Raw genomic sequence first — 24826 nt, forward strand, 5'->3', positions numbered from 1 at the left:
CGGGACAGGCAAGCCAAAGAGTCCAGCCTTGGAAGTTGGGGTTCGGCCTCCCGCGAGTCGGTGGCTTCGGAAGAAGAGCAGAAAGTCGGGTGACGGGCAGGCAGCGGCCGCGGAGTGGATCTCTTTCTTTCAGCAGATGCCTGGGGGATGGGGAGTCGAGAGAAGGGGGCTCTTGCAGGGAGTGTATCCCGCCCCCCTGCACCCCAGCCCGTGGTACGACTTTAAAATCCTGCGGAGTTTGTCATAGGCCGGCCTCACCACGCATGCGCATAGGCAAAGTAGAGTTTTTTTTTTTTCTTTCTTTTTCCCCCCCTTCCCTCTCTCTTTTCAGCAGCCCTTGGTTCTGCAACTTAAAATATATATATATATATATATATACACGTACATATATATTTTTTTTCTTCTCTGAGAACACCAAGGGAAAGAGGAGTCCGGAGAGAGGGAGGGAGTGCGGCCGTTGGCCAGAAGGGCCGGGGGTGGGTAGGGGGAGGACGCGGTCGCTGCGGTCGGTCAGTCCGTCTGCGGGTCACAGGATCGCGTGGAAGTCTGCTGCAAACTGCACGACGCCGCCCCGGCTGTCCGGAGTCCGGTTCTGCGCGGACGCTGCCGGCGAGCTCCTCCCGCCGCCGCCGCCGCCGTGCCCTCGACTGCGCGCCGCCCGACTGCTCGCTCTCCCGCCCCTCCGGCCCCGGCGCCAAACGCGGAGGTGGGCAGCAGCGCCGGCCATGGACCTCCTGAGCTGAGCAGCCGCCGCGGAGCCCCTCACCCCTCCCCAGCCCCACGCCCTCCGTGCCTTCGCTTCGCGTCGCTCCTCGCCCTGGAAAGGCGGGGAAAGGAGAGGGATTAACCCGAAAAGAGAAAGAAGGGGGTGGGGAGGGGGGAGCCCGTGTCTCCCCTGGGGCAGTCGCCCTCCGAAACCACCGCGAGGTAGAACATCCGTGGACGGCTACCCATTTTGCGCCCCCTTTTTGCCAAACCCTAAAATGAAAGGACAAAAGTTGGTTCTGACTTTTACAGCTCGGATGGCGACTTGTGCGTTTTCAGCGGCATCTCCCGGAGAAAAAGCCATGCGCGCCTGATTGTTCAGTGGCCCCAAAGCTGCAGTGTGTGTGCGTGTGTGTTTGAGTGTGTGTGTACACAGACGTCCACACACTCGCGGCCGCAAGATCAGCGCCTGGAAGCAGACGTTTCGGCCACAGACTTGGAGAGGAGGAGCTGGAGATCAAGAGGGCGTGAGCCGCCAGGAGTTTGCAGAATCCTTGGTGTGAATGAACTGGGGGGGCACCTGGGCGCAAGGATCGCCCCCCTCCCGCCCCAGGCCAGAGTTAAGTAGTGGGGCATTTTTTTCACCCTCTTCTGAAGAATTTTTTTTTATTATTTGTTGTAAAGTCTTTTGCACAATCACGCCCACATTTGGGGTTGGAAAGCCCTAATTACCGCCGTCGCTGATGGACGTTGGAGAGGGAGCGCCTCGCCGCGGAACAGTCGCCTGCGCGCCCTCATCGGACCCGCGACTCAATTGTTGCGCGTCGAGCCGGCCCAGTCTCTGCTGCGATCCGGCGGGCTTCCGCGCACCCTCGGTTCCTGGGCGCATCCCAGCGCTGCTCCGGCTCGGGCCCTCAGACTCCGGCTCCAAAGACCTCTTCGGCTCCGATTCCCTGCGCCCTCCCGACGTGCCCCGGAGGAACCAGCATCTCTGTGCAGGACTGTCCCCCCAGGTTTAACCCAGCCGCTCCGCTTGGATTCCTCCGCTGCCCTTCCTCTGGTGGTGACTTCCTCTCCGGACCCCCTCCCCCTCACCATGAAGGTAGGTGTTCAGTGCGCCGCCGACGCTCGCCACTTTTTTTTCCCTTGACTTTTTTTTTCTTATGGAAGTTAACTGAAATCCTCCACCACTCCCCACCTCTTCCTATCCTTCCATTTCTTCTACCGCCTGGAGAGGCTGAAACTCCCGCGGGGATGGTAGGGACCTCTACTCCTTCGTCCCGCCACCCCCTGCGCACTGCCTCTGGTTCCAGTAGATCTCGTTTTGCCCTACTAAATGTTCTGCACACCTTTTCGACTTTGGAGAAGACGTGGGGAAGAGCCAAGGCAGAAAAACAGTGCGATTCACGGATGACTTCCCTTTGGCCCTGAGAAACTCGAGTGTACTTACTATGTATATTTCAGAACAGGATAATGATTCAATTCAACAAATATTTACCGAATGCTCACTGAGCAAGTGTGTGCCAGGTTGGGAGACTGGGCAGCTGGACGAGAGGCCGACTGCCGCAGCAGAGAAGCGCGCAACTCGCCCTCTGCAACTCGCTCTAGCCGGAAACCCTAGTGCTGCGGGCCCTGTACCTTTAAGAGTGCCTGGCGGGGGGCCAGCGCGCACCCCTGCTCGGGGAGCAGGGTCGCGTTATTAGCATTATTAGCCGCCACTGGGTGAGCTCTGCCACTTAGCAGCGGTGATGGGGGCGGGGAATGCTGGCGGTGGTGGCTCTAATCCTGTCCGCTGGGAAATCGCGCCCTGGCCCCCTGCGCGGAATCTGCCTTGTCCTTTGGAAACATTTGGGCCTCTGAGTTGGGAGAGCGGGCGGGGGGCAGTTTGTGAACTCTTGTTTGTTTTAATTGTCAGTTGTATGTTAAAGCCGACTCACACACTCTGAGGGTCACTGAGAGTTCACTTTTACGAACAGTTAACATTTCTTCCTGCAATATAACTTGCTATTTTCCAAACACCTTTTCCTCTGTCCTCCTCAAAGCTTCAATCCTATTTTTGTTGGTATCTCCAATTTTAAGTTTTCTAGAAAATAAGGTTGAAATTAGAATTAGGAAGTTTCTTAAAAGCAAACAAATACTCCTTTCCCTCAAAAGCGGGTTTTAAAAACCCGAAAACTTGAAGACCCTGCGGCCTTGCTTTACTTTCTAAAACTAGTCTAGCGTCGAGGCCCCTTCTCTTCTCTTTCTTCACATGGACAACTGGTTTGGAAGTCGTTCGTAGCCAGCGGTGGGATCGCACATCCTCAGCCCCTGCCCTACTGCCAACATTCACTGCAGCTCCAGCCAGATTTAGTTTCTAGACAGCCTCTGCCAAGGGAGTTCCGAGAGGGTACTGCTGAGAGAGCGCACGCGATGGAGAGGCAGTGGAAATTGTTTGTCCGAGTGTGTGCATCTGTGCCCAGCGTGTGTGGGGGAGAAAAAAAAGGTCAGTTTTTCTTGGGTCTTGGGTATCCTAGCCTCAATCCCGCACGGCCCCACAAAGGAGAACCCCACCTCCGGAAGCCCGACCCGAAAGTCTCTTTTAGCGTTTCCCTCCCCTCGTAGGAGCGCTTTGGGGCACAAGGGGTTAGCAGAGTGCGCGCAGAGCTCAGCTTTTCCCCGCAGCCTTTTCTTCCCCGCCGTGCGGTGCCGGCTGCCCCCTATTGGCTGCCTTGAGGTAGGACGCCTCGGAATCAGTTCCTTGGGGCGAGTAGGTAGCTGTTCGCTTCTAGTTCCCACCTCTCGCTTCGCTCCTTCCTCCTGACCACCATTTCCCACTCTTTCCGGAGGGCCGCTTGGAGGCCCCCAAAGGACCAGTTGCACTGTGCCGCCACTGCAATACGGAAAGAGGCCAAGGGTCTGACCCAGCAAATTAGCCTTGGGCAAGTGGAGGAAGAGTTTGTACCTCTTCTCCAAAATGTAAGAACCAGAGCGTCGCCCTATAGGAGGTCTCGGGTCTGGTCTTGGCGCCCTCACCACTTTTCTCTGTCATCAGGACAAGTGTTGCTTTCTCTCGCTCAGATTCTTCGTCTATAAAAACATTGAAACTGCCTCTGAGGGGGGGGGGGGTGCGTGGAACTGATGTTTAATTTTCTTTATCATTCAACCAGACACTGCTCTTCCTCGGGACAAAATTGAGAGCCTGTGCTGAGAGACAGACATTCGTGTGAGAAGGTAGAAGTGGTGTGTGTGAGAGAGAGAAAGGAGGCGCGGGGTGGGAGGGAGAATCATGTGGTGTGGAGAGCCTTGTCCCGGGGATGGACGAGGGAAGGCAGGGAACAGAACTAGAGGACTAGATTTGGCTACTGTTCCTTCCTTGGAGACTCCCGGTTACCGAACCTGCTGTTGGTTCTGAGTCAGGGCAGTCAGAGGCTGCTCATGGTCCTCGCACTGATTTGAGCTACGGGAGCTTCCTCCACCTTCTCTCCCCAACTCCACCCCACCCCACCACAGCGCTGTGGATACACCTCGGCCGCGGCCCCCCCCGTACACCCAGGCTTGGGGGAGCGCTGTTTCCTTGTCTGCTTCCCCAAAGCGGACCTCCTATCAGCCTTGGCCGCCTCATCCTCATCATCCCCTCCTACTTCTCTTGGCGTTCCAGAGGCAGGACGGCCCAACCGAATTTTTCTCCCGCAATTTTCTCCATCTCTCTCCTTGCTTTGGGGAGAGATCACAGTGGGGAAAACAAAGTTTATTTGCCACCAAGAGCTGCAACTCGCGGAGTCTCCTACCCCTTTCGATACCGCGAGTCCAAGTCAAACTCACTTCCTCCAAGTCGGTCTCCCTAAACATTTCCACTCCCAGAGAGTTGGAGAGACCTGGCCGAAAAGAGCCTGATGCCCAGACCAAGAGAGTGACAGTGACCGAGGGTGGAAGATCTTCTCTTTTTCTTTGTGGGATTTCTTTTGAAGGGCGGCGGGTTTACACGTACGTTCTGGTGCTTCGCGTAGCGCGTGAACGTCTGCGAACTTCTAGCCAGCATGACCGTTTTCTCTCTCTCACCGCTTATCATTCCCCGCCCGCACCCCAGCTGATTTTTTAAAAGGGTTAGGAACACCTTTAACCCAATGCGAAACCTGTGGAGGACAGAATAAGCAGCCACTACAATGAGCTGCTCCAGGTTGGAAACGAGGACGAGCGGCACGAGGACGTTCTACCCCCTCCCCACCTCTCCCCTGCGCTTGAACCTCTCAAACGCACCCTCCTTCTCAACCCACACAAGGAACAGGTTCCGAGGATCCTTACAAAGTTGAGTTTCCCGGGCCCTCTAAACGTTCGAAAACATTTAGTCCCTTCTTTGGTAAACTCAGCTTTTGACTACAAACTCTTTTGACTACTACAGACTCCGGAGAGGTCCCATTTCTTACTGTCTTTTCGGATCAGATCTCTTGGTAAACAAGGCAAGGATGTTTACCCAACAGAGTCCGTGTATTTATTAGTGAGTTCGCTGTGGGTTCCTTCAATGTTTCAAACTTGTGGGGCCTTTGCTGGATTGCGCGGGGTTTCAAGCGGGAAGAGGGCCAAGGTGTTTCCGGGCAAGCGCGCGGGGTTAAGTGGAGACGCGACTCGCCCGACTCTCCTGCGGAACCCCTTGGGGACACCTTTGGCTAACCCCCAGCCTGGAGCTGAGGAGACCCGAGTCGCAGACACCCTGTGGCCCACACCCAGTTGGCCCCAGCTCTGGGAAGGGGTGGACTTCCCTTGGGGTCGTTGGCGGAGAGAGGGTTCGGTTTGTGTGGCTTCGCCTCTAACAAAGAGATCCGCTGTAATCCGCCGAATCTGTTATCAATTTCTCCGCTGCCCCAGCCTCGCCCCGCCCCGCGCGCCCCGCCCGTCGGAAGGCTCGGAAAGTGCGCGCGGCCAGCAGCAATCCGCGCAGCCGTCTCGGAAGCTCGTCGGAGCGTGTGTATCTGTGCACGCGTGTGAGTGTATGAAAGTGCATGAGTGTACGCGCGCGCGGCTTCGGCCTATGGGGACAGTCAACTTTGCAGCTGGGGCCGCGAGCGAAGGCAGACCTTGCAGCCCACCCCCTCCCCCGGAGGAAACTTGACACTTTGGGCGGGGGTGGGGAGACTTAGACTTCTCTCTCCACTGTTGGGGAAACCCCAGGTTTCTATTCTCCGGGATGCGTCCACAGTTTAGCGGCATTTTGAGGACGAGTGGGCCATGGGCGCGGAGCCCTAGTTAGCGGGCACGGGGGACCACATAAGCATTTCCTCTAAGAGAAGCCCCGAGGTGTCCGGGCCAACGAGGCTGCTGGCCGGGAAAAGCCGTGGCAAGCTCCTCAGTCCCTTCGTGTTCCCAAGGCTGCCTACATCCCCTCAGTCCCCTTTACGGCGCAGGTTCCAGGCCAGGCCCTTCCGCCGCCTGGAGGAGGCTCACCTATCCTTTCCCGAGAAAGGGGTCCCTTGGGAGCTGCGGGAAGTACAGCGCTGCCCCGTTACACTTATCAGAGATGTAAAAGGGGAGTTTGGAAACCCGCTCCTCCCACCCCCAGCCGCCACTGCCTTGCTCCGCCGCCGCCTACAGGTGGAGAAGTCACCAGTGGGGAGAAAAGGCAGCGGAAGCTCCCCAGGCGGCCTCTGCCCCGAAATTCTTGAAGACTGGAATCTTTGCCGCCGGTCCCTCTGCGCCCTGGAATCCAGGGGCTTAGCCGCGGCGCGGGATCCCGCGCATCTCTGGCCCAGTCGGTCGGAGGCTCACTTGAACCAGCTCGGGCTTCACCCTGCTGCACCCTCACCGTTCGGGACAGAGCGAACCGAATCTTAATTGGGCTGGAGGGTGGCATGGGGGTGTTCCAGTGCCAGGCTCACAGTGCCGTGATGGTGAAGCGGCCGACAGCTCCAGACCAGGACCAAAGGAAACTGGAGTCCCCCTTGGCTTCCTTTCCATTTTCTCCTTGGCAGCCGCCAGGAGTGGGGACGGGAGGGGCGGAAGGGGGAGTGAAAAAGAATTTGGAGGAGGATTGTGGGGAGAGCAGCAGGAACCAGATTCGATCCCCTCCTTTCCTCTGGGATGCCATCCTTTCTCTGGAATACGCTAAGTCCCAGGGAGCTCCCTGCTTTCTGGATTCCTTGGTTGGGAGAGCAGCGCTCTCTCCCCTTTGACTAATGTGCCCCCCGTCTCCTTCTTCCCGCTCCAATCTGGCAGAAGAGCCTGCTAAGGAAACCCAGGCTGCCCTTCCCCCTCTGGAAGTGGCTTCGCCCAAAGCGGCCCGTAAACTGATTATGAAACATACGATGTTAATTCAGAGCTGCATTTCCCAGCTGGGCACTTTCTCGCGCGCTGCTCCCCCGGGCCTCGCCCCCCACCCCCTGCCCTTCCCTCCCGCGTCCTGCCCCCACCCCCACCCCCACGCCGGCCACCCCGCCTCCTTCGCAGCCGCCGCCGGCGCGCTCCACTCTCCTTCGCGCTCCTCTTGCCCTTGGAATTAATTCAGGCTCCACTTGTTGCTCGGCCCAGGTCGGGGAGAGGACGAGGGTGGCGGCGGGTTCCCAAGTGAATTCCCTGAAGGGACTGAGCACAGCGCGAACTAGAAGGGAGCGAGGGGGTGCGGGACTCGAGCGAGCAGGAAGGAGGCAGCGCCTGGCACCGGGGCTTTGACTCAACAGCATTGAGACATGTTTGTAATCGCTGGCGTGCCCCGCGCGCAGGATCCCAGCGAAATCAGATTTCCTGGTGAGGTTGCGTGGGTGGATTAATTTGGAAAAAGAAACTGCCTATATCTTCTCATCAAAAAGTCGCGGAGGAGAAGCGCAGTCCATCAACAGTAAACTTAAGAGACCCGGATGCTTCCGTTGTTTAAACTTGTATGCTTGAAAATTATCTGAGAGGCAATAAACATCTGCTCCTTTCTTCCCTCTCCAGAAGTCGATTGGAATATTAAGCCCAGGAGTTGCTTTGGGGACGGCTGGAAGTGCAATGTCTTCCAAGTTCTTCCTAATGGCTCTGGCCATATTTTTCTCCTTCGCCCAGGTTGTAATAGAAGCCAATTCTTGGTGGTAAGTTCATTATATGTGCATTTTTTTATTTAAAAAAATACTCATTTGTACGATACTGTAATATTTAAGCTGAATCGTGACTTTTGGCACATATAATACATTTTATTTACATGTATTTCTAAATAAGAATCTTCTTTTAATTTGCTAATATTGTAAATATTCAGCTCCATAGGGAATCAGAACCTATAAATTTAGATCTTTTTCTATGAGGCCCTTGTTCAGGTGTATACTGTAGCACATCGTATAATAAAACGGAACCAAAATTCAATTATCTAATATTTGGAAGCTTATCTATTAAATTTACTTTTTTCCGCCCCTAGGTAGTAAAAGTGAGTTCCACCTTTTATTTTTCTGTCACTTGACGTTATTAACCTTCAAGTGACAGAAAATGGGTCTACTGTAGGGAGAGTTTTAGGAAGACAGCTAAACTCCAAGTTGAAAAGTATTTAGGCTCAGAATTCAATCAGAAAAGGTGAAATTGAAGTGGTCAAATGTCCCTGAATGAGGGTTTCTTTCTGGTAGGGCCCTTGCAGAGAGGCTGCAGTACATCCAGAGAATTATTTTTGACGGCGTTCTGGATATTTTTCCCTGTAAATGAACAGTGTTTTTCTGACTGTCAAACATGACTTCTGTTCACTGGATACCCTGTCTTGGGTCCTTCACAATCATAAATAAGGAGCCCTTTTAAAATGTCCAGAGCATGGTGAATATTCTTCAGTTTATATACTTGTCCCAGTATTCTTCCATCAGTCAAAAGGAACTATCTCCCACCCATGTCTAATTGTGCCTACTTTCGGCATTCATATGTTTTCAAGGCAGATCGGTCCAGTTTGTGGAGCAAAGTGAGTCAATTTCTTTCAGGTCAGAGGCTTGTCCCGAAACCGATGTTTGTCTCTTTTCTGAGTGGATTTTGGAAATATTGGTTCAGGTATATGGCGAGGGGCGGGGGGAGGTGGGCAAGAAAGGGAGTAAAAACTAACTGAGGAGCCAGATGGTGGGATGGGGACTACACAATACCTCCGTTTTCTGAGTGGAGCTGAAACAGAGGAGTTTTATGAAGCCCTTCTCATACTTTGTCATGAGGACAAGCAGGAGAGAAAAGCATCTGTGTGCTTAGAACTATGTCTTGCTGACATGCTTTCTGGAGGCCCACCTCAAGAGGTCACGTAAATCTTGAATGCACATCTCCCCCCCACCCCTTCGCAGGTCCCTAGGTATGAATAACCCTGTTCAGATGTCAGAAGTATATATCATAGGAGCGCAGCCTCTCTGCAGCCAACTGGCAGGACTTTCTCAAGGACAGAAGAAACTATGCCACTTGTACCAGGACCACATGCAGTACATCGGAGAAGGCGCGAAGACAGGCATCAAAGAATGCCAATATCAATTCCGACATCGGCGATGGAACTGCAGCACCGTGGATAACACCTCCGTGTTTGGCAGGGTTATGCAGATAGGTAGGAGACCATTTAACGTATTTTTAAATATATGTAAACTTTTCTTCTAGAAAAGTCATTAGGGTTTACTGATCAGCTTGATCAGCAGGGAATCTTCCAGCAGAGCAGTGGCTCTGGGGATTAGTGTCATTGTTGCCACCTGTGTTAATTCCTGTTCTTACACTCAGTTTACCTTTTGGACTTCTTTGACCCAATCAGGAAAGAACATCTAAGACACCTTCGTTTTATTCTGAACACTTAATTTTTCTAAGAAACATGTTGGTTACAATAGAAGCAGCATACTTATTTTGGCTTCTCAAAAGTAGATGAGGAGTAGATAAAAGTCGAGTCATTTATATCCTTTTAAGCTTCAAAACTCTTTTAACTGTAAGCAGTTTCCTAACTTAAGCCGCAGTTCAAATGGCCCAAACTAAAAATCGTCATCTTTCAGAATGCTGGGCATGTTGGAGGTGAATCAGGGTCTAATTTCCCTAATATTGATAGTCCCTGAGGCTAGAGAGATATATATGTTAAAAGCTTTATTTTTAGTTTCAGAAAGAATTTTAATTAGAAGTAGTCCAATTTACATTTGTGATTTTGGCAATTGATGTGATGTAAAAAAAAAGCACATACTTCAGACCTCAACCTTAAAAATAAAACGCTTTAAATGTATCACAGTCCGATTATTTTAAGTGTGTTGCTAAACTTGTTATTCCATTCAGGGAGGAGATGACATTAAAACTAGACTAAAGGCAAAGAATTTGAAAAATCAGTTTGTCTCTGGTTTGGTTTCATAGCATAAAATACTATTTGACAGATGAGGTCCTGTGTATGTTTTCTAGTGTGAATACTTTAGGTCTCTTTACTTTTATGCAAACAAGCCCTTATAATTAATATGACTGCAGTGACTCCTAAAATAAAAAGTAATTTATCAAAGCAATTAACTGTTTATACTGACTGAAGGTGAAAAGTGGCTTAATATCCATCACAGATGGATAAAATGATTTTTTAAAAAGCCCTGAAAAGTGCATTCATTGAGAACAAAAAAGAGTCGTCAGTGGATGTTTGAGCCAAGCGGCTTCATAAACTAAAATAATACAGGACTGGAAGCCAGTTCTCTAATTGAATGGGAAAATGGTCTGAAGCCCTAGCCTGCACAGTTTCATAGGGCTTTGTCCTTCCTGTTAATGATTAAAATGTGCTAATGTATATACTGGGATCAGAATCTAGTTTAGCTTCAGGAACACAGGAGTTTTCCCCGAATATAGGCTGCCTTACGGAGTTAACTGGGGGTGTGGTGGAGTTTTAATTCCCCTGTGTTTTAATACTATAAGTAAACAAAACACTTTTTAAAAAAGGTTATATCAGAATAGTAAGTTGTCAGCTTCCCCCCCTAACATTTACTTATATGTTCCCTCTGAACTGCCTGCCTCTCAAAGTATGGGACCACTTTTTCACAAGTATACGAGTTAGCAAAAATCATACACCTCTGATGGTAACCAGAAAGGAAAAGAGCAATGGAATTATTTTCCTTTCTAAATAGTCGCTGGAACACAGCTTTGATTTAAGATCCTCTTCTCTTCTTTATATGTATCCTGTTTTGGGCCAAAATGTTCAGAATAAGCTATCATTTGCTAAGTGGATTTGAGTTCTGCTGGAGATTTATTTAAAATGTGGTCCAAGATTCAAAGAGCCTGCTTCCTCAGGGAACAAGCAGAACCCTTGGTACAAAGGCCTATGTTTAATTGTCCCTTGCAAGTATACTCTCTGGTCCTCAGCTGTGTGGTACTACCATCTGGATTGAAGGGAAGTGGGTGGGACAGCCTCTGAGGGAGCCCTGCTAGATATGATCACCAAGTCAGCTGCTGTCCTGGGAAGATGCAGCATCTCCCTTGCCAAAAGTTCCCCAGGTGCTTGGGGCCTCAGGACAGAAAGTTGCCGCTTGGGGGCTTGTGTTAGAACACCCACAGGACCTTCTCTATTTATTTAAAATAGAGTTGGAGAGAAGAAAAAACAGAATAGCTTTTGGTGGAAAAGTAATATGGACCCAATCCCAACAGTGGGAGAATTACTTAGCTTTCACTTTTCTATTTAAGGGTACACTGAAGAAAACAAGCTAAGCGAAAGTTCAGAATACCTTTAAGGCTGAAAGGTGTGTGTGTGTGTGCCTACTCCAAAGCACTTAGTATAACAGGGACATGGCCAGCAATTCTGTCCGTGAGAATCTGACCCTGTGATCAGGCCAGTGTCTGAGAAACTCAGGGCTGACACTTCCAACCCCTCCTCAACTCATTTTTCTAGGGTGCCAGTTGCCTTGAAGGCACTGTACACAATCGCCTTGTGAAGTGCTCACTCTTCATTTTGGAAACTTCCTCATTTTTCATCATGCTACCCTTTCTTCCAGCTTTTGTCTCTGCCTCTTCTTTGTTTCCATGCTGTGAAAAGATATGTCAGAGAGGCGCCATTTTTAAGGAGAGTGAGGATGGGAGAGGATGTAGATTCACAGGGAGGGAAACCTAACTGAAGCAGCAGTATTCCAGCCAGGATGACTGTATCCACAGGCTATTAGCCAAAGAGCACTTTTTAAACAGATATTTTCCCTGTAGTGACCAGTTAGCTTAGAGACTTCTACCAGGTTTGCATTTTGGGTCAAAAAAAGGAAATGCTCAAGATAGACTTCTGAAACAAACAGCATTATTGTGTTTTGTATAAAAGACCTTTTATGCTTTGTATACTCACAAGACAGTGTCTTATTTTCCTGTTTCTCTGAAGGATTGTTTATCTACTCTTCCTCTATCTACCTCTTTATTCTATTAGCCTCCAATCCAGGGCCACAGCATTTTCTGTATTATGTGGTAATCCTTAAATAACTCCCTAGAATCTGTCTACCCTCCTCATTTCTCTCCACTCCCTCCCGTGTTCTCTGCCTCACTAATTCCAGCGAGATAGATAGATGTCACACCCCACAGGAACTTTCCAGATCCTCCTGCCAGCCACCAGCACATGTCTCAAGTCACTCATTTTTTTAAAACGTGGGAGGGAAGGTCTGTGGGGAATGGGAACCGTTGCCATTCCTGGAAGGGGGATCACAAATAGCCGTGGACTGAGGTTGGAGAAGAAGTCCAAGGACAGGATGGACCCTGGAATTGACACAGCTACCCCCCTGCAGAGTGGCCCTGCTGGTTGGGGCTGAGTTCTGTCGTCAGCTGTTTTGTGTCACTCTCCCCACCCCTGCTACCCCAGCCCTGCTTCTGGAAAAGATTGTTAGCAAACTCTGTAAGTGCAGGAGAAACTGATTCTGGTACAGGGATTTTAATGCCAGAAGGGCCCATTTTTTTCCTAGGCATGTAGTTCAATACCCTGATTTTATAGTTGAGGAAAGTAAGGCCCCCTCATCTTACCCCCCAGGCCCAGCTTCAGCTCTCTCATAGTACATTGTTATTAAGTGGCTTCTGTTACGCTAGAAATGTCTTCATGTACAGGTGGAGATTAACGTGATCTATGATGACCTCCATTTTCCTCCTTGCAAATAGGGCTCCTATATAACTGTTTTACAGGGAGATAGTCTTTGAAAGTTTTAGGAAAGGGGAAACCGATTTTCCCCCTAGGTTTGTATATTCTTTACAAGTCTGGTGAAGGAAGCAGCTTTCCCCCGCCTCTTTCCTTTAGATTGTGCTTGTTGTCTTCTTGCTATCACACTAACACTTTGAGGCACAGGCTGTCAGGGAGTCACAGAAGAGGCATTGAAGACCAGCAGGCTGTTTCATGAGTAGACACTCATCTAGAAGGAGAGGTATCAGTCCAATCAGCTTGGGATTCAAGAAGAGGCGGTTCATGTGTAACTTTCTAGGGATGGGTTTAGAAAGTGTCCACTGGGAAAGTCTAGAACCTTGTCCTGAGACCCACTCATGCTGCAGAAGCAGGTCGGGGAAGTGAGCTAGAACTAGTGTGGCTGCTCCAATGTCTGGGTGGCCTTGGAACCTCAAATTTTGGGGGGCTCTAAGCCTGGCAAATTCTAAGCTCCTGCCCCCCATAACTCAAAATGAAAATAATACAATCATTAAAATACATGTAAGGAAGTCTACCCACATTCTGAGTTTTCCCTCAATGACTTCTTTCATGTGCATTTTTGGAAATAAGAAATTTCCAGTATTTTCGAAAGGGTTGTAGAGAAAATCAGCCTGGCATTGCCTAGGATCCTCCTGTCTTTGGCTCTAAAATGCCAGAGCAAAATATCAGGCGTGTGCCACTTCTTTGTTTTTTTGTTGCTGCTTTGTGTTTGGGGCTGGGGTGGGGGGATCCTGTTAGCTTTTCCCCAGCAGAAGGGCTCAGTGCCTGGGTGCATGTTAGGGATGGAGCCCTCCGTGGTCCCTACAGGGGCAGCACGTGTTCACGTGTTCTCGCAGGCTCTCCTCTGCCCCCTCCCGCCATCTCCACCACACCATTCACGCGGCCAGGGGCTGTTGTGTGGCGGGGCTCCTCCTCCGCAGCGGCCCTGGTGACCCACGTCCTCGCCCGCAGGCAGCCGAGAGACGGCCTTCACGTACGCGGTGAGCGCCGCGGGGGTGGTCAACGCCATGAGCCGTGCATGCCGGGAGGGCGAGCTGTCCACCTGTGGCTGCAGCCGCGCTGCGCGTCCCAAGGACCTGCCGAGGGACTGGCTGTGGGGCGGCTGCGGGGACAACATCGAATATGGATATCGCTTCGCCAAGGAGTTCGTAGACGCGCGCGAACGGGAACGCATCCACGCCAAGGGGTCCTACGAGAGCGCGCGCATCCTCATGAACCTGCACAACAACGAGGCCGGCCGCAGGGTGAGTGCCCCCGGTCGAGTCGCAGGCTCCAGTCCCTCAGTCTTTGTTCCCCCTACCCACCCACCAAGCCTGGCCTCTTCCGGTCTTTACCCCTCCCGCTGCCACTCTCAGTAGGTTCCTGCCTCTTTGTCTCTGTCTCCAACCCCCTTTCTATCTTTCCTGGTTTCTTTCTCTCTCCCTGTTTGTGTTTCTCTCTCCCTCTCATTGCCTTCCTTCTCCCTCCTACCCCTGACGTCCCCAAAGCACACACACAGGCCACAGGCCTCTCTGGAGAGGGGCTCACACCCCAGAAAGGCATCCAGGGGTGAATTATTCCTGCCTTGGCCCCCTCTGGTCAAGGAGCTCCTGCAGTTGTCTGACAAAGATCTTTCTCTGCCTTTTAAATTAATTCCCAGTGCATTTGGCCATCCTATCTCAGAAGTAAAAATGTTACCGTTTGCCCTCCTCCTTGGAACAAGTCTGTGGTTGGAATTAAATTTGGGAGAAGGAGTTCTTTTTCCTAAGTGCCCAGATGAGAAACCCTCACCCCAGCTTTCAGGGCTTACCTTTCTTTCTCTTCCCTGTGTCATTAGATAGCAGGCTTGATGGACTGAGGGCTTCTAAAAAAAAGCTTTTCTAGGAAAGCGTCAGCATTTTTGGTACTCTGACCATCAGGGCAATTGTGGGTGGCTCTGAAGAGACGAGGGAGCCACTTAGCAGTGCCCAGAGAGGATGGCCTCTGCAGGCACTCCTAAGGGTCCCCGTTCTGCTCTTTCCCTTCCCTGGTGGGGACATGAAATATTTCTCCACAATAGTTAAAAAGACCCTCCTCCCTTTTTTTCCCCTGTGGTTAAGCACATGGCACTTTATGGCTGCTTTAAAATGAAGGGGTGAAAACTTTTCTTAACTTTGGCAGCATTGAAAACCAGGGCCATTATTTTTTCACAGAACCCAAGGTAGGTGCCAGGAACTTTCTGGTTAGAGATTTTACCCTTCTGCATTTTGGGGTGAGGAAAAGGAAAGATAATCACAAAGTAAAATATCAGGACTGGAAGGAGCCTTAGAATCCTCTGGCTGCACACCCTCATTTTAAAGATTGGGAAACTGAGGCCTTGAGAACCACTTCATTTGAGAACCACTTCATGGCCACGGAAGAAAATAGAGTAAGATACAAGCCCGGTGCTTTTTTTTTTTTTAACTGAAATTCATGCATCGCAATTTAGGGGTGAAGGGCTGTAGGTTTTGGAATTAGAGAGATCTAGATTAAAATCCAGTTCCGTCTGTTCCTGAGCCTCAGTTCCCACATTTCCACATCCGTTAAGTGGCCATGCCATTAACTATCTTTAGAAATTGTCTTGAGGACTAACTGGGATGATATAGTAGGTTGAACCGTATGAAATACCAATATGTGACTATTTCTGACCTACAAAATAACAATTTCCTATGGTTCAATTGAGGGTCTTAGTTTATTGCCAGCTGGTAGTAAAGTACTTGTTAAATGATAATTCCTAAACGTTATGAAGTAAAAGACATAGAGAAGTCAAAGATTATCTAGACATTTCCAGCTAACTTATCTTCTCAAATTTGCTGCTAAACATTTGGTAGTGTCAGGGAAGGACTGAACTCTGCAGATTTTTGCCTGTGCTGCCCAGAGAGATCAGATAATTGCTCCAGAGGGAGTGTGGCCTCTCCTTTCTCAGGTCACCCGCTCCTGTGGTGTGTGCAGTGTGGGTGGACTCCCTCTCCCCACTGTGGCTGCCCAAGGCTGTGCAATGCACGTATCAGACCTGCCCTGTCTGGGAGCCCAGAAAACCTTGCTTCTGTCCTCATTGGAGACACATACCTTTACTCTCTGCATACAGTGTGCCCGGCACCAGAGACCAGATATGCCTCCAGGACAGAGATCTGGCAACAGTCTGGGCCCGTTCTGCCCATATTTAGTGTTTCATCCATCTTTGGAGATTTCTTACATTTCTCTCACGTAGAGAAATCTTCAGGGGCTTAGCAACCAAGGAAAACGGGTCAAGGGATTTCCAGGTGGAGAGAGGGAATTTTGCATGGTTGGAAAAGCAACTTTAATATTATAATTTCATTTAATATCTGCATATTTTAATAGTGAGGGTTTTTTTACCTTCTATAAGTGTTATAATTTGAGCAGTGAGAGGAGCTTGTATCCTGGTGGATGACGTTACATAGTTTTTCTCTAGGATAGTGGGGGTGGGGCAGGGAAGTTAGACACTGTGCATATAAATCATATTAACATCTCCTCGGGACATAGCTTTTCATTTTCCTCAAAGGGGAGTGAAGCTTAAATATGTTTGCAAAACCCTTCCTCAGATTAACTGAGTGCCTGAAACTCTTTATGCCAAGGGACTACACTTGGCCCCCTTTTAAAGAAAGCCCCTTGTGAATCCCTGAGGAAGAACATGGCTGTTCCGGGTGGAAGCAGCCTTCTAATTCACTCCAGCCTCCGGGTTTCTGCCAATAGCACTCGGACTCTGGAGGGTAACTGGTACAGGAATTGGGCTGTCAGGACTATAAATAGGCAGCCACCACCTCCCAGACTGCTGGGCACAGTGCTGTGGGGTCAGACCTGAGGTCAAGGTGACTGGGAAGGACCCGGACAACATGCCCTTGTCACCCTGGAGAAAGACCAGATTTGTTGATTACATCTTGCATGTCAAGTATGTTCCAAGCATCCTCTAATTTTATCCTTACAACAGTGCTGTGAGGCTGGTGCCATCACGGTCCCCTCCCTACACAGACAGAAATGGAGGCTCTGAGAGGGGAAGCCAGTTACCTGAGTTCAGGGACAGAGTCAGAACAGAATCTGTGTCTGCCTGGGTCCAGGATGGGTGGTCTCAGCCTAGGCAGTGAAGGGAGGGGTTAACGGGATTGCTCGGGAAGCAGGAGGGAGAAGACCTGAGATCCAGGCCCAGTTCTCCCACATTCTAGCTGTGTGACCTGTGCAGGCCATTTACCTTCGTCACTGTGTCACCATCTAATCCAGCCCATGTTATAACATTGTTGAGAGGATGAAATGAGATAAAGAGTACAAAGATTCAATATAGTGCCTGATACACAGCAGTAATAGTAATAGTGAGTAAAGATCTGAACCCTGATCTTACCTGGGCTGGACTCCTCATCCCTACCACTTATCAGCTGGGTACCCATGGGCAAGTCACTGAGCATGAGCTTTGAGTCCAACTGCCTGGGTTCAAATCTGAGTACCTGGGTAAGTAACTCACCTCTCTGGGCCTCATTTTCCTGCTCTGTGAAATGGGGATGGTAATAGCACTTTCCTCATAGGCTGTGGGGATCAGCCCAGGTGGTGTGGGTAAGGAATTGTGCACAGTCTCTGGAGTGAGTCTTCAGGTTGTAATAGTTGCTACTAATGTTATTCTTCTGTAAAACAGAAGCGACTGGAACAATTTTTTCTTGTTCCTATTAAAAAACTGTGGCTGTTTATTATGATGATATATAATAATGAGGGGCTAAAACATACTTATTTTGTAGACTTTTTAAAGCAAGGAACACAGACTTCTGGTAGTGGAGAATGAGGAGGAAATAGCTCAGACCCTAGTTCCACTGGTGAATGTGGCTCCGCCTAGAAGGTGGAGAGGAGCTTTGTTAACAGAGCCCTGCTTGCATCTGGGCTCCGCTGTGGGTTTGTAAACTGACTGTCCCATCTCCCCACAGACGGTGTACAACCTGGCAGATGTGGCCTGCAAGTGCCACGGGGTGTCCGGCTCCTGTAGCCTCAAGACGTGCTGGTTGCAGCTGGCTGACTTCCGCAAGGTGGGCGACGCTCTGAAGGAGAAGTATGACAGTGCCGCAGCCATGCGGCTCAACGGCAGGGGCAAGCTGGTGCAGGTCAACAGCCGCTTCAACTCTCCCACCACACAGGACCTGGTTTACATCGACCCCAGCCCCGACTACTGCGTGCGCAATGAGAGCACGGGCTCTCTGGGTACACAGGGCCGCCTGTGCAACAAGACATCTGAGGGCATGGACGGCTGTGAGCTCATGTGCTGCGGCCGTGGCTACGACCAATTCAAGACCGTGCAGACGGAGCGCTGCCACTGCAAGTTTCACTGGTGCTGCTACGTCAAGTGCAAGAAGTGCACGGAGATTGTGGACCAGTTCGTGTGCAAATAGTGGGTGCCCCGCTGCCCGCCTGTCACCCAGCCCCGTCCCCAGGACCCACTTATTTATAGAAAGTACAGTGATTCTGTTTTTTTTTTTTAATATTGTTTTATTTTCCCCCCAAGAACTGCAACCAGAACCGTTTTCTTTCTGTTCCCATCAAGAACTCTGTGGTTTATTATTAATATTATAAGTATTATTTGGCAATAGTGGGGGGTGGGAACCAAGAAAAATATTTATTTTGTGGATCTTTGAAAAGGTAAGGCAAGACTTCTTTTGATGGTATAGGATGAGGGGCAAATAACACATACCCTGAGTTAGTTGTGTGCACATCCAGAAGGTAAAGGAAATATGTTTTCTTTTTCTCAACTGTGGGGTCATATGGGACAAGTAGCATCCAGTTGGAAGGGGGTGGTCCAAATCTATGCCTCTGTGACCAAAATGAATTGTAAATGCTCTGGTGAAAGGTCTTGAGAAACAAACAAAAAAGTGAGAACCCACCCCTTCCCCAGGGGCTATTAGCCTGAAACATTTTCAAAATGGTAATATAAAAATGTAAGAGTGAGAACCTTATGTCCCTCAAAGAAAAGAAGTGTATCATATGTCTCATGCTTCTCAAGCATTCCATGTGCAGATGGGCCTATTCTAACAGCTACTGAAACTTGGGGAGCAGGGAGGAAAGCCTCAGAAATTTAAAAAACTGAAAACATTAAGACAATGATTTGAAGCTGTTACGGGAATTCAGTTAGCAGATTGGGAAAGCATCCCCAAATGACTCTGGGTTGTAGACATTTTGTTTGGAGAGGGGCGGGGGAGGGTGGCTTGACTATAAAGGAAAATATACTGTAATTTTCTTAGGGATACTTGGTTAATAAATGATAATAATCAAAATAATAAACGGATTCCATCCACAGACCCTCTGCCCAGACAACAAAGTAATTGCATGCAGTTCAGCGCTGCATCAGAGCAGGAAACCTATTTGAGGGAAAAGGTGAAACCTGCCCTCCCTCTTGACCCCAAACCCTGTCCGATTCCTCCTAGCTGCTGAGGGGGTGAGGCTGGCCACATTTCCCAAGTGCAGCTCCACTGGGTCCCCTTTGATTGCAGGACAGGAAATGGACCATTGGGAGCTCCACTTGGAAAATAGTTCACTACTTAGGGATTTTTTTTCCTAAAACTTTTATTTTGAGAAGCTGTAGTTTTATATATTTTAATGACATTACTTGGCTAATGGGGTTCACAGAGGTGTTGCAGCATTTCACTGTTATGATCCTGTGTTTAGACTCTCCACTCAAGCTTTTCCTCTTATACTGCAGGTGAACCCTGAAACTGTTCCTAGTGTACTTGAACAGTTGCATTTATAAGGGGTGGGGGTGGGAATGTGGTTTAATGGTACCTGATATCTCAAAAGTCTTTTGTACATAACATATATATACATATATATAAATATAAATGTTATTATATCTCAGTGCAGCCAGTGACTTAGAATTACTCTTCACTCTGGGGTTATTTCTTGGTTGAGAGCATTGTTGCCCTTCCTTGCAGTGCATTGGGATTTTTCCAAAAGGTTTTTGAGTTGAGCTTGGGCTATGGCCCTGATGTGATGCTACCTTTAGCATCATAAAACAGCCTCATTTCTGAGGAATCTGGAAGGTCTTCCTCCCTGATATGCCTGTTGATTTGAAGATTAATTTTATCTTCCCCTCCCCACCCCCTTTTCTCCAGCCTCCATTTCTGTACATTTTCCTGAGAGGGCATTACCTGATCATCATAGACTTGGAAATGAAGAGAGAGTCAAAACTTGGAAGCATGGTCCACCTTTCTCTTTCCTTAGCTCATTTTGCAGAGTGCAAACCGGTGCCTAGCAGACCTAGTAGTACCTATTTGAGTCCCTAAGGAAAATCTAGTTCATGACATATATAGCTAGTCTTTACATTTTTAAAAACAGGATACCTCTTTCCAAAAAGTGCCATCAGACGTGTTTTTATATCCAACTTACATGATTTTAAGAGTTTGGAAAGATACACATCTGCAACCTTCATAGGCTTGGTGCTTAGTAGCCTTCACATCACCTCAGCCACTGCTGGCTCTTAATTTATTGCACAAGGATGTTCACTTCCCCTCAGTTGCAGTGAATTGCAAGCAAAAAAAAAAAAAAAAAAGCACTAATTAGTTTAAAATGTCACTTTTTTGGTTTTTATTATACAAAAACCATGAAGTTTTATATTTGCTAAACCAGATTTTGTTCCTTTTTAGTGATTCATGTTTATGAAGAGAGTTGAGTTTAACAATCCTAGTTTTTAAAAGAAACTATTTAATGTAAAATACTCTACTTGTCACTCAGATATGATGTATATCTTCTATGGCCTTTATTCTGTACTTTTAATGTACATATTTCTGTCTTGCGTGACTTGTATATTTCACTAGTTAAAAAAAACAAACATCAAAAGGCTTATGCCAAATGGAAGATAGAATATAAAATAAAACGTTACTTGTATATTGGTAAGTGGTTTCAATTGTCATTCACATGATTCATGTGGAGATTTTTTGAGAAGCTATGAGGGAGAGTTTAGGGTGACTACATGTCAGAATAACAGAAGAGCAGAGAATTTTTACCAAAAAGCAAACTATTTGGAGGCTTCAAAAGATTTCTATATGTAACGGAACAAAAGGGGAATTCTCTTTTCCTATATATGTTCTTCAAAAAAAGAAATCAAGCAGATGGCTCAAAGCTGGTTATAGGATTGCTCACATTCTTTCAGCATTATGCATGTGACTTAATTGTTTTAGAGCGCGTTGCTGTTGTGACATCTCAGAGAAGAACTGAAAAGGCACATGCCTTTGTCCATGACCAGAGCTTTAGTCCAAAAAAATGTATTTGTGTTTACCACTGCAACCATTGCACCTCTCTATTTGAAGTTACTGTGGACTGAGTGTCTCTGTACCCCTTTGAAAGGTATTTGATGAAAAGCAAGCCTCAATCTGCAGAGAATGAAAACTCATTGGAAACTGAAGGCTCGTTGTGTTAAATGCAATTAATATGGGTTCTCGTGCTTTCTGAAAGTGTACACTGAAATCTGGCCGGCGTTGCCCAGATTGATAGGTTGGCCCTTTGCTTTTTTTCTTTTCGGATAACCTTGTAACATATTGAAACCTTTTAAGGATGCCAAGAATGCATTATTCCACAAAAAAAAAAAACAAAAAAAAACAGTAGACCAACATATAGAGTGTTTAAAATAGCATTTCTGGGCAAATTCAAACACTTGTGGTTCTAGGACTCACATCTGTTTCAGTTTTTCCTCAGTTGTATATTGACCAGTGTTCTTTATTGCAAAAACATATACTTGATTTAGGAGTGTCAGCATATTTTTTTCTTTGTATTGTGTAATGCATTCAAGATCTTCCCAATATAGGAAAATTAACAAAAAATTTATATGTTAGGCAGCAGCAAGCAGAGGCCTGTTCAAAATAGTCATTATGGGCTTAAGTAAAAGGAAGACTGTTTTGAGTTTCAGTCCAGTTTATCTGTTCAGCTGCTGACCTCCCGACTGTATATGTTTTAGTAGCCTACCCAAACCCCTTGCTCAGACGATTTTGCCAATGCTAAGTTTCAGTTTGTTTTTGCAAAACATTATGCAAGTCACTGGGATTATCAAATATGACACTCTAGCAGGCTAAGTCCTCCAAATAAGAGACCGGTATTGGCTGACTCCAAGAGATCATTAGCAAAAACAGTCTGTAAAGACTGACTGGTCCATAATGTAAGTGAGGAGAGATAGATAAATAAGGTAGTTATAACTTGAAGCATGTATGTAATGCAAATATGCACCAAGGCATAGGTCTAAAATACTGCATTATCACTGTAAAGGGTACTTTTAAAATATTTATTTTTTTTAGAAAGTATTTTTTAGTCTCCCCTCTCTATGAAATGGTGAAAAACAGATGCCAGGTTTTGAAAGTAAAATGATGAAATTAGTTTTTAAAACAGGAAACATTCATCAATATAGGAATTAAAACTTAGTAAAATAATCTTCTATTTACCTGTTTATACAAACTTTACACTTAAATCTGATGATTGGATGATACTTTATTTTAGTGAAACATCATCTTGTTAGCCAACTTTTAAAAAATGGATGTAGAATAATTAAAGCTTGGTATAATTTTTTAAAACAAATGTATCAATTTGAATTTAGAAGATTTAATTAAAATGTTGTCTCAGTATTTCAAAAGCAAAAAAAGAATGAGGAAAATTGCATCTTAGACTGGTTTTCTATGCAGTGTACAATTTGCTGGGCTAGAAATGAGATAAAGATTATTTATTTTTGTTCATACCTTGTACTTTTCTATTAAAATCATTTTATGAAATCGGTGCAGTCACGTGTGTGTTTAGCAGAGACGGTGTTCATGGCAATCGGAGTTCGATGCATGTGGGCACGGAGCACAATTATGGTTTAGGGCGTCTAGAAGAGAACATTCACATTTCAGGCATGTAGTTGATAATTATGGTCAAATCCCAAGGATTTATTTTGTATTTTAATGCTCATTTTCCTTTTGGCTATTGCTAGTCTTTCCATTTCTCGTTTGTTCTGCTGTTGCTAACGTGTACGAGTTGTATGAAGAAATTACTATTCAGTGCAGGCATTTAGCACAATGACGTGGGATTATGATGAAATTCCAGGGCAAGAGAAGAAAGAGTGAAGAGAGAAATAAAGTAATGTTCTAGATAAACAGACAGAATCACCTGGAATATTCTGCTGCTTTTTTTACATGTGGCAACGGTTGGCAGCCAGGTGTTTAGATGAGTTTCTCAGCTTCAGCACCATTAGCATTTCAGGCTAGATAATTCTTTGTTGTGGGGGTTTGTCCTGTGTGATTTTTAGCAGCATCTCTAGTCTCTACCCACTAGATGCCAGTAGTACCCCCGATTTGTGACAACCAAAAATGTCTCCACACATTATAGAATGTGACCCAGGGAGCAGAATCACCCCTGGTTGAGAACCACAGCTTTAGATGGAGGGACTGAAGTCTGAACACTTGGAGAATACAGGCTAACCACAGTGGTGGATAGGTAATCCACCTTGCCTGTTCCTTGCCTAGGATGGGTAATAAGCCAGGGAAGTCCCTTGCAAGTTTCCCCGTATAGGATATAGGGATGCAGCATCTTCTACAGGGCAGGCTGGCTTGGCAATTAATAACATAGGCTCTGGAGACAGACTGCCTATGTTCAAGTCCTGGTACTGCCATTTGCTGTGTCACCTTAGGGAAGTTGTGTAGCCTCTCTGAGAATTTGTCTTTAAAATGGGAGAGAATATTACATGTATCTCCTAGGTTGTTGTGAAGATAAGATGAGTTAGCTTGTTTTGAACGCTTACAGGGTGTTCTGATCCATAGTAAGAGCTCACTAAATGTTAGCTAGGAAGGACAGATCAGGAAGTGTGGGCCAGCGGTGTTTAACGTACCCAACAGTAGCTAAGCCCCATGCTAGGAAGGCCCCTTGAGTGTTCAGGGAGGTGGCGAACTTTTGGCCTGTCTACATCATGTTTCCAGATGTATTTTGTTTGACTGGCAAAACATTAAAAACACTCAAATTAGTTGCCAGCATTTAAAAGATCAGTAATTTTACTTTCAAATTTGGATTTCTGGGTTGAAAACTGGGAAGTGCTGGCCACCTGGATTTAGGGCACCATTGGTCCCCTGTAGCTACAATCAGCTAGGTTGCAGCAGCCTTAACCCTTTGAAACTTGTCCAATTAGTGAGCTACTTATGTCACCTAACTAATCCCTGCAGGCTCATGCACTTGTGATGGTTTTTAAGTGTTTTTTCTCTAAGTCAGAGTTTTTCAGCCTCACCATTGTTGACATTTCAGGCTAGATAATTCACTGTTGTGAGGGGCTGTCATGTGCACTATAGAATGTTCAGCAATATCCCAGGCTTCTAGCCACTAGATGCCAATAGCACCCTCCCAGTTGTGACAACAAAATAGGCCTCCAGACATTGCTGAATGTCCCCTGGGGGACAGAATCAACATAGTTCAAAATCATTGGTCTAAATGAAATGATCTCTATTCATAAGCTAGCCAATTAGGTTAAAACAAAGAAAACAAACAAAAAGATTAGTCTCTCGGTGTAAAGAAATGTCGGACATATCACGGGAACTTGATAAATATTTAATAAGTGAATGAAAAACATCCATTTCCATCAGCCCCACCAACATTCTTAAACCTCTCTGATATAACCTGAAAAGCCACCTCCAAAGCCTAACAACAGGAGTGAGTTAAGAGGGGGCATTAGTATTAAAAACAAAGATAATAAATTCTTGGCTAAATTTTCCTAGTTAGCCTGTTTCCACATAGCTAAATGAATGTGTACTCTATTCTTTGATTTTTTGTTATTGAGCTGAAATTTGTAAAGAGCATCCCATCACTCAGAGACCCAGGAGATGCTCAGCAGAGTTTCACTGCCAAACAAGTTTGGGAAATGATGAAGGATGGATCATTGCCCTGCTGAGAGATGTATGCTGTTCATTAGCATATTGGCAGTGCTAAAATCAAAGAGTGGCAGGAAAGAAGGCTGATCCTTAACTCCGAGTTTGTCAGGAATGTTTTGATTCCTGTTCATTTAACACCTGTTACTATCCTATGGGCACGTTGGAGAACCTTGGCATGTAGCTCCCCCCTCTCTGGCAGGTTTTGTGGGGATGTGTTCTA

General features: G+C 47.2%; 1 protein-coding gene across 3 annotated transcripts; it reads left to right on the forward strand.

Moving 5' to 3' along the window:
* The first annotated feature begins 449 nt into the window (after positions 1–449).
* WNT5A (Wnt family member 5A) lies at positions 450–22466 on the forward strand. 3 transcript variants are annotated; one of them, XM_024556740.3, is made up of 5 exons: positions 450–1807; positions 7612–7745; positions 8952–9202; positions 13703–13995; positions 17674–22466. In XM_024556740.3, the coding sequence occupies exons 1-5, from the start codon at positions 1802–1804 to the stop codon at positions 18130–18132; spliced, it is 1143 nt and encodes a 380-aa protein (XP_024412508.1). In that variant the 5' UTR covers positions 450–1801; the 3' UTR covers positions 18133–22466. The 3 variants fall into 3 exon arrangements, with proteins under 3 accessions (XP_024412508.1, XP_024412509.1, XP_045048314.1); XM_024556741.4 differs by lacking the exon at positions 450–1807 and adding an exon at positions 7130–7206; XM_045192379.3 differs by lacking the exon at positions 450–1807 and adding an exon at positions 7216–7422.
* Positions 22467–24826: the final 2360 nt, after the last annotated feature.

This window comes from Desmodus rotundus, chromosome 8, assembly GCF_022682495.2.
Source record: "Desmodus rotundus isolate HL8 chromosome 8, HLdesRot8A.1, whole genome shotgun sequence".
NCBI lineage: Eukaryota > Metazoa > Chordata > Mammalia > Chiroptera > Phyllostomidae > Desmodus > Desmodus rotundus.